This window comes from Symsagittifera roscoffensis, chromosome 4, assembly GCF_963678635.1.
Source record: "Symsagittifera roscoffensis chromosome 4, txSymRosc1.1, whole genome shotgun sequence".
Classification (NCBI taxonomy): Eukaryota; Metazoa; Xenacoelomorpha; order Acoela; family Convolutidae; genus Symsagittifera; species Symsagittifera roscoffensis.
In genome coordinates this window covers 29,796,341-29,814,812 of record NC_087065.1, presented here as the reverse complement: position 1 = coordinate 29,814,812, position 18,472 = coordinate 29,796,341, and the positions used below count along the sequence as shown (strand labels likewise).

The 18,472-nt window shown below is 34.8% G+C and overlaps 1 protein-coding gene across 1 annotated transcript in view; it reads left to right on the top strand.

Annotated features, from left to right (window-relative positions):
• Positions 1–18,472, top strand: part of LOC134845200 (F-box and leucine-rich repeat protein 13-like) — a 43,666-nt gene that overhangs the window by 15,230 nt on the left and 9,964 nt on the right. The window contains exons 8-15 of the mRNA XM_063862096.1: positions 5,734–5,961; positions 7,087–7,112; positions 7,462–7,571; positions 7,681–7,730; positions 11,750–11,853; positions 16,072–16,201; positions 16,309–16,407; positions 16,612–16,732. Coding sequence (XP_063718166.1) covers positions 5,734–5,961; positions 7,087–7,112; positions 7,462–7,571; positions 7,681–7,730; positions 11,750–11,853; positions 16,072–16,201; positions 16,309–16,407; positions 16,612–16,732 — 868 coding nt within the window. The remainder of the gene's footprint in view (positions 1–5,733; positions 5,962–7,086; positions 7,113–7,461; positions 7,572–7,680; positions 7,731–11,749; positions 11,854–16,071; positions 16,202–16,308; positions 16,408–16,611; positions 16,733–18,472) is intronic.

The window sequence follows — 18,472 nt, the reverse complement described above, 5'->3', positions numbered from 1 at the left end:
TATGTTTAAGAACGGCAGTGTCATCTCTTACTTACAAAGGCAACTTTTTAGCTTTGAAGTTTCTTTTTCTTGCCTGTTTTTATAGCGTATCAGTTTGTAAACGAAATTCTGAACAATTGGTTCTGTGTACCTAAATACAGATATTTTCATTTGATCTGAAGGCTGCTCGTGATTTCTACCTGGAGATGAAGTTATCAGTAGGTTTAATTGTGCCCTTCTGCGTGAAGAGTATTACTGTAGAGTTCTGAGTGGAGTGTCTGTTGGAACATTCATGGCATTACCAAGTGTTTTCTTCCACAGTTTAATACTTTTCGTTTCCAGAGACCCAATTAGTGCATTGGTTTGTATTTTTATCTGTCTATCATTCTTCATTTCTTGATATTTGGAACTATTTAGATGTATGTAGGTTTTGTGTTCATTTGAAAGACCGATCGGATTTTCAATGAAATTTGATTCGTCACAAGAAGTGCTTGTCACAATTCTTGAAATGTCAATGAAGAAGAAGCTGAAGAAACTTGTTTAGGTCGTTATTTTTGCTGTGACTTTCGATTTTTTTAAATTTCAGTTCAAATTCATTTGTTAAAAGGGAGGGAAAATACCTCCTCCGATAACGAAAGTCGCGCGATAAAAAAAATTGATTTGTTGCGAAAGTGAATTTTAATTCATAGGTTTCCAGGGGAACAAAAAGAAGTTACCATTTGATCCAGTTTTCTCGAATTGGGTTAGTTTAATCATAAAAAGTATCATTTATTACCCTTGCGATAAGCAAGGATATTGCAATCGGATACTAGACTTTTTTCCCGTAAATAACTTTAGACACATGACTCACTCCTGGTCCTGGACTCCTTCACCTCTTGTTCCGCGTTTAAAATCGAATCTTCTTTCTCTCTAATGCAAATAATAAGCATATTTTGAGTTTCTAAGTGTTTTAAATATCTCAGCTTTTCGAAATTTGCTTTTTAAGTTGGTTGTAATTTTCCAACTCATTTGTTTAAAATTTTTTGTCCTTTTTTCGGCTTAATAGTTTTCGGTTTATGTTATATCGGCTTAGTGCCCTCATATTGAGCCGTTTAATTGGCAAAATGCCTTTTGTGTGTGCGTGTGTGTTTTGAGGGAGTGATTTTTCTATTTGTTTCAAACGTTTTCAAAAAAAAATTTTCGGATTTTTGTTTTTGTCTTTTTTTTCGACTTGATAGATTTTGGGCCTACTTTTATCGCCTTAGGGTTTTCTGTGTGCGTATGAGTGTTTTGTGTGCGCTTATGTGTGTTTTGAGGGAGAGGGAAACTTGAATTTTTTGTAGCTTAAAAATTTTTTCAAACTTTTTTTTCAACTTGAAGGGTTTCTGCTCAGATATCTTTGGCATTGTTACTGCTGGTTAAGTTTTAATTCGATGCTAAATTTGCATATTTTTGATCCGGCATGTTTTTTTTACTCTATCACTATACATTTTGATAGATCGAGTTGCATGTTTTATTATAGAATTTCCATATTTTTATTTTTTAGCTGATGGTTTTCGGCATTATTGTTGTCGGCTAAGATCTTGGTTTAGTTTCTGAAATATGTATACCACCTTGGATTCAGTACGTTTATGACACTAGTTGATAATATATGGGCAGTACATAGTTTTTTATCAGTTTTGCTTAGCCGAAACATTTCGGTTGAGTCTCAGCGTATCGTCTGCCGGCTTTAATTCTGTCGGCTGAGTTACCATTTATCTTGTTTCTGAACGTTTCCGATTTTATTTATGAAGTAGATAAGACCCTGGCACTAATTTTCTGAATACGTAAATTCAAAACCATTGGGACCTGCTAAAAGGACTTCGTTTTTCTATATCATTTTTTTTTCAAATGTAACATCGTTTTAAGTCCTTTTTGTTAGTTTTTGAGCGTCATGCTGTTTTAACCCGGTAATTGTTTTATTGCAAGTGATGCGAAGCTCAGCTTCGCTTCTCTGTAAAAGATTGTGGTATTTCAAAGAACTTCATAGCAATAATTTTTTTTCTTCAAAAAAAGCAGTGGTTTTCTTCAGTATTTTTGAGTTGGTTGGAATTTTTCCAAAAGTCTGTTGCCCGCACTAGAGTTCCATGGATAATATTTGATTATATTGGAAAAATTTTGTCTCGATTGTTGTCATTATAATCCGTTATTGTTGCAAATTTAGACCTCGAAATCGATTATATTGTCATTATATTCTATATTCTATTATTTCCGTAAAACGCTATCTAATAAAATTCATTAAATGGATTATACTTTTTTTGAAATTAATTGTAATGGATTGTAACTCATTGGCAAAACTTGCAACATATCTGCGTGACTCACAGCCTACTCGCAATCTAAACATACTGAATTTGATATATAAGGCACATTTACTGCTAGGTTACCGCCCCCCCCCCCCCCCCCCCCACGTTTGCCCCAGCCACACCCTCTTCACATTAATGCGCGCAAGAGGAGTTGGTAAAGGCACTGGTGGTAAACACACGGAGGGAACGGAAGTGGGATGTAACCGATGAAATGTAAAGGGGTAAAGGGGTATTTGGGGTGTATCCTTGGGGGATGACGAGTGGATGTACATGTGGGAGGGGGGTCATTTGCTGGGGCGACAAGGGACGGAAAGTGAGTAAATAAAAACGAAAAAAAAATTATGTGAAATTAAAAAAATTTATGAGCCGAAAATTCTGCCAAAAAATTTAAAACAAGACAACTATTTTCTAAGCCAGAGTAAACCTAGTTTTATCTGATGTTACGAGTTTCAGCCCAAAAGCAACAGTTAAATTTTCAATGCTGCACTGTGTTCGTACTGTTATATTTTAGAGTAACTTACGAAAAAAAATTTTAATCCATAATAATTAATTATAATCGATTAGAATGGATTTTTTTGATTTGAAAAAAAATTTAGATTACAGTCCATTGAAAATATTTAGAAGTGAAACAAGTTTTTTTTCAAATTATTGTCCTTTTTTCTGCGTGGTGTGATAAAAACATGTGAGCGAAAAACTAGAAATTAGGCATATTCGACAGTCATAGTAAAATAAACAAACTGGACGACCCTGTTTTTAGAAAAATGTCTAGATTAACATATCAAAAGTTTTTCTATTTTTTTCGCAGTTTTTTGAATTTTCAAAGTTTTTGATTCCGAAAAGTCGGGAAAAAACTCAAAAAGTAATAGGTTTTTTGAACTGAATTTACGTTTTGACTGCTTAAGTTTTGAGCTATTAAAGTTAATTATTGTAGACTTGCGCGATCGCTTTATTTGCTTTACAAATTTTAAACCTGTTTTTTTAATACTGGGACATTTATTTTCCAGTTTTAAATGTTTGAATCACGACTGAAGGGGTTTTAAAACCATATATTACTCTGCCAATTCTGATGATTGTTTGTATCAGCTTATTTTGCGTGCAAAACCAAATAAAAACGAAAACACACCCCCCGAATTCTAAGATCCCCCGATTTTTCAAATGGTCGGAACAACAAGAAGAAGAAAACTGCGTAATCCAGCTTGAACTGCGTAATTTTAGAAGAAAACTGCGTAGTCCAGCTTGAACTGCGTAATCTAAGAAGAAAACTGCGTAATCCAGCTTGAACTGCGTAATTCAATAAGAAAACTGCGTAATCCAGCTTGAATTGCGTAACTCTAGAAGAAAACTGCATAATGCAGCTTGAACTGCGTAATCCAGCTTGAACTGCGTAATTCAAGAAGAAAACTGTGTAATCCAGCTTGAATTGCGTAGTTCAAGAAGAAAACTGCGTAATCCAGCTTGAACTGCGTAATCCTAGACGAAAACTGCGTATCCAGCTTGAAGCTTAAACTGCGTAATCCAAGAAGAAAACTGCGTAATCCAGCTTGAACTGCGTAATCCAAGAAGAAAACTGCGTAATCCAGCTTGAACTGCGTAATCCAAGAAGAAAACTGCGTAATCCAGCTTGAACTGCGTAATCCAAGAAAAAAACTGCGTAATCCAGCTTGAACTGCGTAATCCAAGAAGAAAACTGCGTAATCCAGCTTGAACTGCATAATTCAAGAAGAAAACTGCGTAATCCAGCTTGAACTGCGTAATCCAAGACGAAAACTGCGTAATCCAGCTTGAACTGCGTAATCCAAGAAGAAAACTGCGTAATCCAGCTTGAACTGCGTAATTCAAGAAGAAAACTGCGTAATCCAGCTTGAATTGCGTAACTCTAGAAGAAAACTGCATAATGCAGCTTGAACTGCGTAATCCAGCTTGAACTGCGTAATTCAAGAAGAAAACTGCGTAATCCAGCTTGAACTGCGTAATCCAAGAAGAAAACTGCGTAATCCAGCTTGAACTGCGTAATTCAAGAAGAAAACTGCGTAATCCAGCTTGAATTGCGTAACTCTAGAAGAAAACTGCATAATGCAGCTTGAACTGTGTAATCCAGCTTGAATTGCGTAGTTCAAGAAGAAAACTGCGTAATCCAGCTTGAACTGCGTATTCCTAGACGAAAACTGCGTATCCAGCTTGAAGCTTGAACTGCGTAATCCAAGAAGAAAACTGCGTAATCCAGCTTGAACTGCGTAATCCAAGAAGAAAACTGCGTAATCCAGCTTGAACTGCGTAATCCAAGAAGAAAACTGCGTAATCCAGCTTGAACTGCGTAATCCAAGAATAAAACTGCGTAATCCAGCTTGAACTGCGTAATCCAAGAAGAAAACTGCGTAATCCAGCTTGAACTGCATAATTCAAGAAGAAAACTGCGTAATCCAGCTTGAACTGCGTAATCCAAGAAGAAAACTGCGTAATCCAGCTTGAACTGCGTAATCCAAGAAGAAAACTGCGTAATCCAGCTTGAACTGCGTAATTCAAGAAGAAAACTGCGTAATCCAGCTTGAATTGCGTAACTCTAGAAGAAAACTGCATAATGCAGCTTGAACTGCGTAATCCAGCTTGAACTGCGTAATTCAAGAAGAAAACTGCGTAATCCAGCTTGAACTGCGTAATCCAAGAAAAAAACTGCGTAATCCAGCTTGAACTGCGTAATTCAAGAAGAAAACTGCGTAATCCAGCTTGAACTGCGTAATCCAAGAAGAAAACGGCGTAATCCAGCAATTTTTTTAGGATTTTTTTACCGGCCGGTTATTTGTGTACGCTTCATTGTCGTTGGGTTTCGTAGATAGGTGCAGCTAAAAACATGAGCAGCTAATTACTTGTAGTAGACTTTAGTTGCACCACCTTTTTATTACAATTTAGGGTTAATTTTGGGCAAAAATTGAAGCATATCATTTGTAAAACGCAAAATATATCATTTGTAACGCACATAGCGTGTGTAGGGATAAAGTGTAAAAACCAGACTGAAATCAAAATTTAAAAATCAAGAATCAAATTTTTCACCAATTATTTTAATCAAAAACCTTTTTGTCGACGCTAAACGTCAGTCGGAATAAAAAGGGCTTCGCCCTGATAGGAGAACTCTTGCTTACCTTTGTATCTCCTCTGTGATTTAATTTACTTTGGCCAATTTTCTGAAGCTTTATTCTTAATAAAACTTTGTTGGTCAAATAAAAAAACTCATTTGATATGTTAAGTTTGAAAATATTGGACTTGTTTTTGCGAATTTTCAAATCATCATCAAATTGATCAAAAAAACTTTCTAGAAAGAACTTTTGGTCCAGCATTTGCAGAATTTGTACAGGTATTTAAAATCAGCACTATATTTATATGTTAACTTGCCGTGTGATCTGCTTGATTTGTCTGTTCATCAGTTTAGTCTGTTCAGAGATTAGAAAGCGGAGACAAGGCGCAACAGCAGGGGGGAACTAATCGGGACGAGGATGTGGCTGGGGTGGAGGATTTGCATGCAGAGGGCGAGGACAGAGTCTCTCGTCTGCCAGTTGAGGTGGCTGCCCATATCTTCACCTCCCTCTCCCTCCAAGACATGGCCCAATGTGCTCTCGTCTGCAGGTCATGGAAGGTCATCATTCAATCCAGTCCCCTCTGGAACAAGGTAAATAACTACTATGCAATAACTACTATTGTCTGGATATAGTTGCACCTTCTCAGCTAGCTATGTTGTGCTTGACATGTCAATATACAATCAAGGCATAAAATTATTGCAACCTCTAGTTTTCGACCGACAAAATGAACGAAGTTGTTTGCACGTTTTGGTCGTTTTCTCAGCAACTATATAAATATCCGGTTAATATTTTGAACCATGACCATGAAAATTTGCCAAATTGAAAGGATCTGGACAAACGAAAGCTTAACCGCATTGAAATGATGAAACTGGCGGAATTAAAAGGATCTGGCCGAACGAAAACTTGAATAATTCGGTTTTGGAGCCGTTGGTTAACCAGTCAATCATAATTCGTTTCAGAGATGAACTGGGGGAAAAGTTCTCGAAAAAAAAAACAAATTTATTGGAATTTGTGGACTTAAAGTTCTTTGGGAAGCCTACGAACTTAGTTTTGTCCTTATATTGCGTAAAAGCAACGGATATAGGAAATGCACGAGTTACTAAGCCCAGTATCCAAAAATGAAGACGACTAATTTCGACGATTATGAAGTTTTCATGTCCTAGTCGCTAATGCCAGTCGAATAAATAATCGTTGTTGATAGTTTTTTTATGCATCAGCAGGGCTAATTGACTCCACCGGGGACCTTAATTCGAAAATTAACTCCAATTCTGATTTTTTAAATCTAAGTCTTTCAAAAAAACTGGTTGAATTGTTTGCGACTTAGTTGTTTGTATTTTTTGCTGAATTGTCTGAATTTCAAATTGGCCTAATTGTCTTTGCCCTAGCTGTCTGTGCGCCATCAAAAGATATATCTTCCCAAAGTACATTTTTGAGACCACAAATACCTCGAGGAGTTTTTCCACGACAAGAACACCTCTGTGTCCATTTTCTTCAAGTTTTCATTTAGCCAAATCCTTTGAATTAGTTTCATCGGCCATGTGTCAAAGTTTCAACCAAATATCTTATAAGGTTTCTAAAAAACGACAAAAAACGTTCTGAAATTTGTGTTCATTTTGTTGCCCGAAAATTAGAAGTTTAAATAATTTTGAACCTTCACTTTAGTACGCGCAAATCAGTGCTTAGCTTATAAGTTTTAATAAGTTTCATTGTTTCAGGTTGACCTCAGTCCTTTTGGACCCAGGTGCGTTGCTTCAGAATTCCTTCATTGCAATAAAATCGTAGGCTTTTCTACCGATTAGGCTTTCCTACCGATTAGGCTTTCCTACCCGTTCAATAAAATTGTAGGCATTCCTACCTGTTCTGACGAATTTAACAGTTAAATTATACTTTCTCAATCATCAAAATGTTTGTGTAGTCTATAATTTATCATTAGGAACTACCATGGTTTTTGCTTTCAAACGGCAGGTTTATTATCGCAGGGCTCATGGTTTCAAAGGAAGTGGTTTTGTTTCGCAACGTTTTTAATTATTGCATTAAGAAATGTTTCACCAGGTTCATAAATTACCGTCCTATTTACTTTTCCTTTTTAGTTTGAGTGACAAGAAACTCATCAATGTGCTCACTATTGGGAGGCCTTTTGTGGTGCACTTGAATCTCCAAGGCTGCAATTGTTTGAGCAGTGACGGGTTTGGATTCATCGGTGAGCTGACTACTTAGGTCAAACGAGACCGAAGCTAAACATTGAGTTGTTTCCTACTCTTAAATTTCTTTAAATATGTATCTTATAGTACATCGCCTGTTCGTTTCAGCACAATGTCGTAATCTTCAGGATGTGAACTTTTCCTTCACAAACGTTACAGTATGTATCTTTTTAGAACATTTTGCTCCTTTTAGTTATCCGGGTGGTGGGGAGAGATTTTACGCCACTTGGAATTCAAAAATTACTGATTTTTTTTTGCTGTGAACTGCTGCATTCTCAAATTGACTACACCGTTCAACCCGAGAAAATGGTTACAGAGAATTTAAAATGCGGGTAAAAACCTTGCATTTTTAAAATTTTCATTTAACGTTGAACTTACTCAAATTACCAAGAAAAATTGATAAAAAAGTTTAGTTTTGATTTTAAAAAACAAATTTGAGTGCAGCTTTTCAAATAAAACACAAATACACTGTTCAGATTAGGCTTGTTTCTTTATCTTGTCAGTTCCGTTTGTAAGTGATGATGTCTGCAATTAACGTTTTCACCGTAAATTATGACACCTATGAAGACGTGAGTTTTTCTTCCGATCAGCCGCCAAGCGTCTAAAGGAAATACAATGCAGGGTGGGCTCTTGCGGTCCGATATCAGTTACATCAACAAACATTTTTGGGCGGATTAATTTTGGTCTCATGTTAAAGTCCTTTTTCCTTATTTGGCTTCCAAAAAAGTTAATATGTTGTCTCAGGGTCGAGAGAAACTTTTGTTTTTCAGACTAATTGATGCAAAGTTTAACATTAGTTACATCAACAAACATTTTTTTGCTATTTATTACGGCAAGCTTACTGAAAGAAAATGAAATGAAAGACACAGTAAACAAAGCAGTGCGAAAAACAGCTGCCAAAAATTTCATACGATTGTTTTGAGTGGAATGCAATTTGAGGTAGGCATGTCGAGAAAATCAATACTTAGACGTTCGTTGAGCCCAAAAACTTTTTTCATACTAATTGATGCAAAGCTTGACATAGTTACATCAACAAACATCAAAATACAGCTGCCAGAAGTTTCAGACTAATAGATGAAAAGTTTGACATAGTTACATCAACAAACACCAAAAAACAGCTGCTAAAAACAGCTTGTTTTGAGTCGAATTCAATTTGAGGTGGGCATATCGAGAAAAACAATACTTGGTAGACGTTGGTTAAGCCCAAAAAAAATTAAAAATTGAGCTTTAAAAATTTGTATTCGGGTGTGTTTTATGCTCTGTTTTCCATGCAAAATCAGGTACCATAAAAATCATTGGAATAGGTCGTAATAAATTCCTTGCAGCCGTGATTCGAACGACATGAAAAAATTTGTTTAAAAAATTCTCAATATTAAGAAAAACCAGTTAGATGTTTTTACACAAGCAAAGCTTGTGTTATACTATGAACTTTCTTTTGTTTCCAAACTAAGTGGCAAATATTGTCGTGACGCAAATATTGTTGCGACAAAATGTGTTCATTTTGAAAGTGTTCATTTTGATCAATCACCAGCTATTAAGTACAGCCAATGCTGAGGATATTAACACAGACTTTTGTATTACAAATAGAACTTAAGCTTCAAGGTATCATGGATCTGTAGTGTAGAGGTAGGGAAGGACACTCGCAAAAAATAAAAGGGTTCGAACCTGGGCAGGGTCGGATGTTTTTAATTAACTTTTTCGTATGCTAGTTAAAATGCGTCCGCTCTCTAAATTGAGGCAAGTTAGTTGGTAAATTTCTTTTTTCAAATTGGCTGGCACTTCGAATGCGTCATAATGGGCGTGGGTACCTTAAAAAAATTTGTAGACTCAAAGCTTCACTCATTCTGTTTTCCCAGAAGCCTTATCGGTCTTATTTTTGCTTGTGTATGCGAAGTGCACCTTCGCCTCTGTGTTGATTTTTGGTCTAATTTCGAGCTAATAAGGTGAGTGTGCAAGCTTACAAGTTATGCTTAATGTGTAAGTATGCAGCTTATTTTTTTATTTGATTTTTTGTTTTTCTAAAAAAAACTGTATTCCAATCAGCCTTTTTTACTACGTTTGTCTACACTTGCAAAGCTAGTGTATTAGTACGAACCTTCGTTTTTCCCAACCTGAGTCGCAAACATTGGTGCGGCACCCCAATAATGGTGAGGCACCTTTAAAGTTGTTTGATAGCATGTGCTTTGACATTCGAATAGTGATAATTAACACAGTTGATGCATTTTTATTTCATCAAATGAACCGAAAAAAAACTATTTGTTTCTAGCAACATCACAATATTAAAAACTCGATTTCAGAAATTTTCTAACTCAATATATCTCGCAGTTTTTTGAAATGCAGAATTTATACATTATCTGGTTTTATGCTGGGCAATTTGTAGCATGCAAAGTTAGTGTGGATGCCTTCACTTTGTTATATTCCAAATTATTAATTACAAAATTGAGTCTGTTTGTATTTAGTGCTGAATCGCATTGGCAATTTGTTAGCATATGTAGCTGCTTTATTCGTGACCATTATTTGTGAGTTGTTAAGCTTGAGTGGCTGAGTAGATAGTGCGTGTGACTCAAAATCTCTTGATTGCAGTAGGTCGCAGATTCTAATCCTACATGTAGACGAGTTTTTTGCTAATTGGAGGCTTATTTCTACTTTTTTTCTAACTTGATAGCGCAGCTTTTTGGTCGTGGTCTCGCTAATCTTTGCGATGCGCAGCTTCCCCTCTGTGTTAATTTTCCTTTTAAAAAGTTATTCAAATTAGTTTCAAGTATTTAACAAGGAAAAAAGGGCGGCGAGGTATGTTAAACTAAAATTTTTCAGCGTTAATTTAAAAAAGCCTCACGGCTGTTTCAGTTATTCGTTAATTGAAGTTATTTTGAATATTTCGAAAAAAGAATTTAAAGTCAATTTGCGTACTTTGAGATTTTATTGGCTGAGCAAATACAAAACTGAAATTTAGGTTTAGCTTAAAACCTCAAATATATACAAAGTGTATTTATTTAAAACAGTTCTGAAGAAAAATTTGACTCTTTTTTTTGTTATGCAGTGCTGATTTAAATTAACCGGACAAAACGAACAAATCGAATTGGGTTAAGATTAGACAAAAAGTGAAGAGAATAAAAGTTGACTAGAATTTCAGCAGAATTAATATAGTGCATTCTCTTTCTAAACTCTCAACCTAAATTTTACCCCAAAAATAGGTCATTTTGGCTTACGCTGAAACTACTTTGTTAAATGATGAAATATATATCACAAGGATCCTCTTACACACCCCAACAAAATTCTAGAAGGGTTGTATCTTCAAAAACCTGTATAAGAGAAAATATTTTTCCTTGATAGTCAAGAAATGAGATTTTTACTATATAAAACCCAAAATTTTTGCTTAAAAACAGTTTTCAAACAATTTACTCAAATTTTTGGAGATTTAACCTTTCTGAAACTTTGTTGGGTTCTTTGTTGGTTGTGTAAGAGGCTTCTTGTTATATATATTTCTCATCATCCAACAGAGTAAAAATTTGGTTGGAAATTTTGGAGAAAAAATTGCACCATATTAATTCTGACGAAATTCTAGGCTATTTTTGTTCTCTTTGCTTTTTGTCCAATCTTAGCCCAATTTGAGAAAAAGTTGTTTGACAATTCTGGTTTGTTCATTTTGTCCGGATAATTTAAATCAGCACTGTAATATCTCTCCAGTCTAAGTTCATATTTTAGGTAGTATATAACTTTTGGTAGTACGCATGGGGAAGGTTAATATTGGAATAAGCCGAAGTAATTCGATTGCCAGGCAATAGTTGAAGCAATGTTACGAATATTGATTTGAAAAACTTAGCTCAGAACGTTTCAGTTTGTGTTTGAAAACAATCACTGATTCGCATAGAGTTACTTGTCGTTTTTTACTTTCATTTTGGGCAACCCTATCATTAATTAATTCTCTATTACTGGTCAAGAAATTGACTTGTAAGGTGATTACACCATTACAACCACATTTTGTTAGAGGACTGTTGAAATGACAGAAAATAATGACTGATCGGCTCTTTGTAAGATTGTTTTGATTGTTGAAATGAAAAATATTGAAAAGAAAGTTGCAAAAATGATGTTTTTGGGTAAGTTTCAGTGCTATTTACGACAACGGTGTTTAAACTTGCGTTTTTAGCTCAGTTATTATTTAGATGGTTTCATTTAGGACGAGGCAATAGAAGATATAGGCTTTAGCAGTGGCTCTCAGATGCTCTATTTGAACATTGCGAACAGCAAAATCAGCGATAAGGCACTCCGATCCATAAGCAGGTAGCTTTTTACTCTCCAAGTTTTTTTGTCACACAACTCATGGAAAAAAAAACATTTATCTCGGATTTTAATTTTGAAATTACGCAATTTTTGTTTAGAAATATTTCACTAATAATTTTTCTTTTTATTTTCAGGAATAGATTTGTAAGGATCCAACCAAGGTCAAAAACAAACGTTAAGAAAACTTAAACGCGCAAATTACTGTATATAATTAAATTTCAAAGTTAATAGCTGAAAAAAAACTATTTAAAGTCATAAAATAATGTCCAAGCAAACTATAAACAAATTTTTCAACAAAACTTGAAAACTTTTAAAACATCTTGAAAAACTAGTAGAAAAAAAATAAAATACCTCAGCATATTTTGATTCTTAAAGATTCAAATCTTTGTATAGAATTGTTTTTAAGCAAGTGTCTTGTGCTCAGGAAATAAACTTTTTCCCGTAAACAAAACTTTTCTTTCTTATTCTTCTCTTCTTTAATCTCTTCTATACATTTTCTTTCTGTATTATTGAACTTTTTTAACTTCCAGGTTTCTTCTCACGCCATAGCTTTCTTACCCTAAATTTTTTAGTTTGAGTCTCGGTTGGACCTTGTTGTTTTTTTTTTCAGTTTGTATGCAATTGAAAAAAATTTTGGGTTAAATTTGTATGGTCGGATTTTCATTTATCTGCGCAATTTTTGTCGGCTGCCACATCACGGATTTAGCTTGTTTTAAGTAATTTTTATTTTAGTTGCAATTGGAAGTGTGTTCATTCTAATTTCAGGCGGGAATTGAAGACATTTTGATTTTTTTCTATTAAATCAAATTTTTTTGGCTCAACTTGTGTCTGCTCAAAATTTATCACTTGATTGCCAATTCTAGTTATATGAAATTTTTAGAAGACAATTATTTTTAACTAATCGGCAGCCGTTAAAGTCTAAAAGGTTCCCAAACAATTTAGCACCGTACAGTTTAACTCCCTGACGTGTAATTTCACTTTTTAAAACCACTACACTTTAAAGCCAATTCTATCACTTAACACCGTTTTAATCCAAATTGATCTGAAAACGTACCTCACGTGGCAAGTCGTTAACATTTAAGAATGAAACAGAAAAATTTTTGCAATTTAAAACCAGACAAATTTGCGCTACTTAAAAAGTCGTTTGCAAGTGGTTTAATGGCCACTCAAGAACTTGACTCTGTTTGTATTTTTCTATTTCTTGGATTATCCCAAATATTTTTCTATTGAGTAAAGATATGAACTATCATCTTCAGGCATTAATTTCAGAGCGAAATTTAAAGAAGATTTTAGGATTGAAATGTCCACACCCTGGTTTTATAGATTGCACTCTTTAAATCAGATTTAGCTGGTAGTTCTCTGAGAATAGTGACGAAATTTCGAATTAAAAAACGATAAACATTTAAAAAGAAATTTTCCAAAGTCCAAATCAGCTTTTCTACAAAAAAAGGGAAAAAAATTGCTTGGGGAAACTTTGAGCAGCATGTTGATTTTAATGAGCTATCAACCTCAGAATAAGCAGGTCGATTTTTGAAAATAAAAAAATAAGTTTTCACAATTGGACGTTTTCCAAGGCCATAATTTTTTTCAAACGCAGGGAATAGCTGCTTGCACAGGTAATTGACTCATAATTGACTTTTTGGCTTAATCTCCGATTTGGCAGGGTAGTTTTTTCAGAAATGAAAAAATGTTTATGAAATTTACCAACATGTCAACAATGGGCTTGTGTTAAGGCCATAACTTTTTTCTAACGGATTTAGGGAAAAGCCACTTGAGAAGGAAAGATCTCCATAATTTTTTTGTTTGATTGAAACATTCATATCAAATTTGCATTTCAAGTTTGGGAAAATGAAAACAATCAAAACAAATAAACCAAAAATCCTCCTACTGAAGCTTTCGAAGGCCGTAGAACGTGAGGTAACATCGAAAAATAGATCAGCGAAATATGCAAGCACATAGAGGAGCAGCCGTTTTTCCCATTGCTATAATTTTTGAAAATGTGTTTGGTAGGTTATAGGAAAAATTGAAATTTCTGCGAAAAAGATAAACATTTTCCAGTGTCGCAAAAAAAAACGGAAAACAGCAAGCCCCATAAACAAAACCTAACACTAGCCAAAATAAAGCAGCAACATATGCCATTAAATTGTTTATTCTTATATAAGCTTAAATATGATTAAGATGAAATATATCAGAAGTGCCACCAAATGAGCACTTTTGTTTGGGACTTAGGATGAAAAAAATCTTCGTATTGATACACTACGCTTTGCTTGTGTAAGTAGGAATAATTTCACTATGGAGCTTTAGCGATCGTAGTGTATTAGCATGAGCTTACTTTTTCCCCACCTTACTCGCAATTAAAAGGGATCATTTGGTGGCGCTTTTGCTATAATTACGATGTGTAGCAATGCTAATTCCCTAGCATCTGTATCTGCCTTATATGTGGCTTAGTTTTTAGGAGAGTTAAGCGTCCGTGGCCAAGTTGTTGGGACGTGAGACTCTCAATCTCAAGGTCGTTGGTTCGAATTCGTCGCGGAGCAAAAGTTTACTAATTTGAGGTTTGATTACTTTTTCTAATTTCATTTTATATAGCTACTTTTTGTCGTTTTCTTGCTAAAGTTTGCCAAGCGGAGCTTTACCTCCATCTAATTTGCCGCTTACGCTATTATTGAACAAAATGTTTGGCGTGTAACAAATTCAATCCGCGATAACTTTAAACAAATGACCACATGTGATTTTGGTTTTAGTTTTGGACATCAATATCTCTCACGTGGTATAAACAAAAACTCTGCCATAAGTCTGTAACAAATTCAATCCGCGATAACTGTAAACAAACGACCACATGTGATTTTGTTTTAGTTTTGGACATCAATATCTCTCACGTGGTATAAACAAAAACTCTGCCATAAGTGGCTGGCTTAAAATTCAAAGTTTGTCTGAAAAAAGTCACGAGAGTGTTTGCTGCTAGCTTCTTTACACGAGCAATGCTTGTGTTATAGTATGAACTATTTTTTTCCAACCTAAATCGCAAATATTTTGAAAGAGTTCATTTTGATCAATAACAAATTATTAAGTACAGCCAATGCTAAGGATTTTAACACAGGCTGTTATTGTTTCGACTTACGCAACGAAACTAACGGAATATTTGTGCTCGGGGTGGTTGTTTTCAGACAAGTTTTGACTTTTTAACTGGATTTTGTATATCATTCAAAAAGTATCGTTGTCCTGATCTTAAATTTGGAAAGATATTTTAGCTGTGGTCATTTTTCGTAAAGTTATGGGGGTTTAAAAATTGCAATTTGGCCCAATTAACGCGCTATATTTCGCGCTACTAACGCGTAGGCGGAGATTTAATTGTCAATGAAATCGTTCCAAATTGGTTGGGGAAGTTTATTTGTCATAACTGATTTGTTACTAGGAGCGAAATTTATCACTTCGTACTTAATATGGCGTGTGGGGGATGATGATTTTCACAAAAAACTCAAGTTAAAAAAAAATCATTTCTTAATACATTTAATTTTTTCATGTTATTACTGCTCCATAGACTGCTCTATAAATTGAGGCATGTTAGTTCTGGATAATTTTTTTTTCAAATTGACTAGTACTGCTAATGCGTCATAATTGGCGTGCGTCACTTATGAAGTTTTTATAGACTCAAAGTTTTACTCATGCAGTTTTTCCCAGTATCGTTATCGGTCATACTTTTGCTTGTGTATGCGAAGTGCAACTTCGGCTTTGTTTATTATTCTGTTTTTGTAAACGATCAGTTTTGTTGATAAACCATGAGATAATTGTCTCATTTATGGAAATTTAACCCTCCTGATTGAGCGCTTTTTTCGACTCTGTATAAATTATGCTTCAGTTGTTTTACGCTGATCTGCTAACAAAAACAAGTTATGTAAGGCAAGGCTTTTTTCACTCCTACCACCCCCTTCCCACATTCGAATTTCAGTTTTCAAAGCTATATTTACGTTACCTTAATGTAATGAAACTTTGGATGGTGATCAAACTGACTATTTTGAACACATTCCTGCTTCATACCTTAAATTGTAAGATCACGCATTCAGCCATGATATAATATAAGACTACTAAAATATGGAAAGTTTGGGGGGAGTAGAAAAGAGGCACTATTTATGCTTGGTCCCCTGAAGATTGGTCCCCTGAAGTTAGTTTTCCAACAGGCGGTCTCTCAATCTTCATAAGGGACTCTTTTTTCTGTAGTTTTATGCCCCACCTGCAGTACTTGAATGTGGGCTACTGTCCCCTGGTGACCGACAAGGGACTCTACCACCTCTCCAAGGGCAGATTATCCACCCAGTTCAGACATCTGGACCTGTCTGCTACCCTCAACGTCAGTCTCTCTCACCCTTACCCAATTACATTTTCAATGCCTTTTTCAGTTCGACAATTATTACTTGTTAGATTAGATTTGAAATTACATCTTGCTCCTGGTTTTAGATCAGTGCCGCTGCCTACAAATATGTTGGGTCTTCTTTTGTTAACCTCAGGTCTTTTTACTGCAACAACAACCGCAACATCGACAACCAAGCTTTGCAAGTCAGTTCGCTATTCCGATATCGGTTCTCGCCTTGTTTTAATTTCAATCATCAAATGAAATCATTTTGAGAGCTTTTGAAATACAAAGCAAAATATTATTTTGCACACGAACGTTTGTATTTAGGCTTTGGGAATGCGCTGCATAATAAAATTTGCTATAAACTGGTTACTTAAAAGAAATCAATGCGGTCGTGATTATTTCAGCTGGTGGTGAAGGGGTGCCGTAAGCTGCGCTCTGTCAGTCTGCGAATGTGTCCCGCACTGAGTGATGAGTCACTCGTCCAGCTTTCTACGCTCTCTTTCCTCACTTGGCTCCGATTGGAAGGTCAGTTCAGATTTAAGAGTAATCAGAAGAGAAATTTTAGATCAAAGTCGAATGTCGAAATTTGAATACAGAAATTTTACGACAATCTCGAATTTTCTTTTTGTTCCGACTTTCGAAGAAAACGGAATAATTACTCTTGGGCCGGTTTTGTTTATTCAGTCAATTTTCGGCTTGCAAATTTGAGGGGAGTTCTTTCTCTATCATCTGAAATATATTGTTATTCGGAGCTCAAATATTAATCAAATTTCCCTTGCAATTATTTTTTTAAGTAATAAGGGGTTTGAAAATTTGTAATTTGGCCAATTTGCGATAATTAACGCGCGATATATTGCGTTCTGATAACACGCGTAAGCGGCGTTTATTGATTTCCAAATTCAATTGAGACAAACCGTTTGGTCTTATTTCGAGGACAGACGCTAACTGCATTCTTTTTGTAGCTCAGTTTAGCGTCTGGCGGAATACATTGAAGGAAAAACTGAAAAAATGAAAAACTTTTTTTGTTTTTATTTTGTCAGAATTTCAACCAAAAATTTTTTTTACCTTACAGATCAGTCGGAACATTCAGGGCTTCGCCCTGATATACAAGCAGTCTTGTTATCTAGAAAATTTTTGCTTGACTGCTGTTTATTTTGTAGTCAGGAATTGGCCTAGAAAATAAGAAAAGGTGAATTTAAGAAAATAAGCGTCTTTCGAGAAATTGTCAGATCAATATATTATAACTAATTGGATTGCCTCAATTTTATATCATCTTGAGTGCAAATTAGCGTGATCTCTCAAAAAGAAATTCAGTTGTTCATTACCCTTGCATAAAGAAAGGGTGTTGCAACCGCGTACTAGACTTTTTTCCTATGAATACCGTTGTTCTCAGAATTCGCACTTGAAAATATTACACCAAGTGTTTCAAATTTCTACACAATAAATTGAAATTCAATGAATCATCCAGCGCGTATTGCATAATGTTAACGTACCTGCTTGAGACGACAACGGCTTGTCGTTAGAATTTGAGCGGTACCTGTTTTTTCAAAATAGGAAAATTCTGCTTTTTCAGACTAACATTTGTTTTTGGTCGACTTAGTTCCCATAGCCCGACTCTTTTTATGATGCCGTTTTAAAGCCCCATTTTTGGAGGTAATGTAGTTATAAGACTTGCTGAGGAATTTTTATCATTTTATATTGAACAATTTTTAATACTCTAGAAAAAAAATTAATTTTTTTTTTCGTAAAGTTTCTGATGATGCAAGTATTTTTCTTCCAGTTGATTTCCGCTGTTTCTAATTTTTTGAAAAAATTTTCCGTTTTTTGACAAAAAGATTTTTGACGTTTTTTTTTTCATTTTTTTATTCGCTTTCAACTTAGTCTTTTTTGTAGCGCAAATGGTGCAAAGCGCAGCTCCGCCTCTGTGTTAGTTATTGTTCCGACCAGGAACTTTGTGTTTGGTTGTGATTTCATTTTTTTGAACTTCAAATGTAATTCGAACGACATTTTCAAAAGTTGTCGAAAATTGTCCCATTGTCGAGAAAAACTGGTATAAAATTTTTAGTTTTTGTTCAATTTCAAGCGAGCAGGCTTATTATAGAAGGATAAGTCGTGAAATTTTAATTCCAGCTCTAAAAATTTAATTTTAATGCAATGAAATTAGTTTGTGCAGTTTTTATTGCTATTTTGGTATTAAAAGCTTTTAAAAGATCAAAAAAAAATGCAGCAAAAAAATTTAAATAAATTTTTAATGATTTTTTTCAG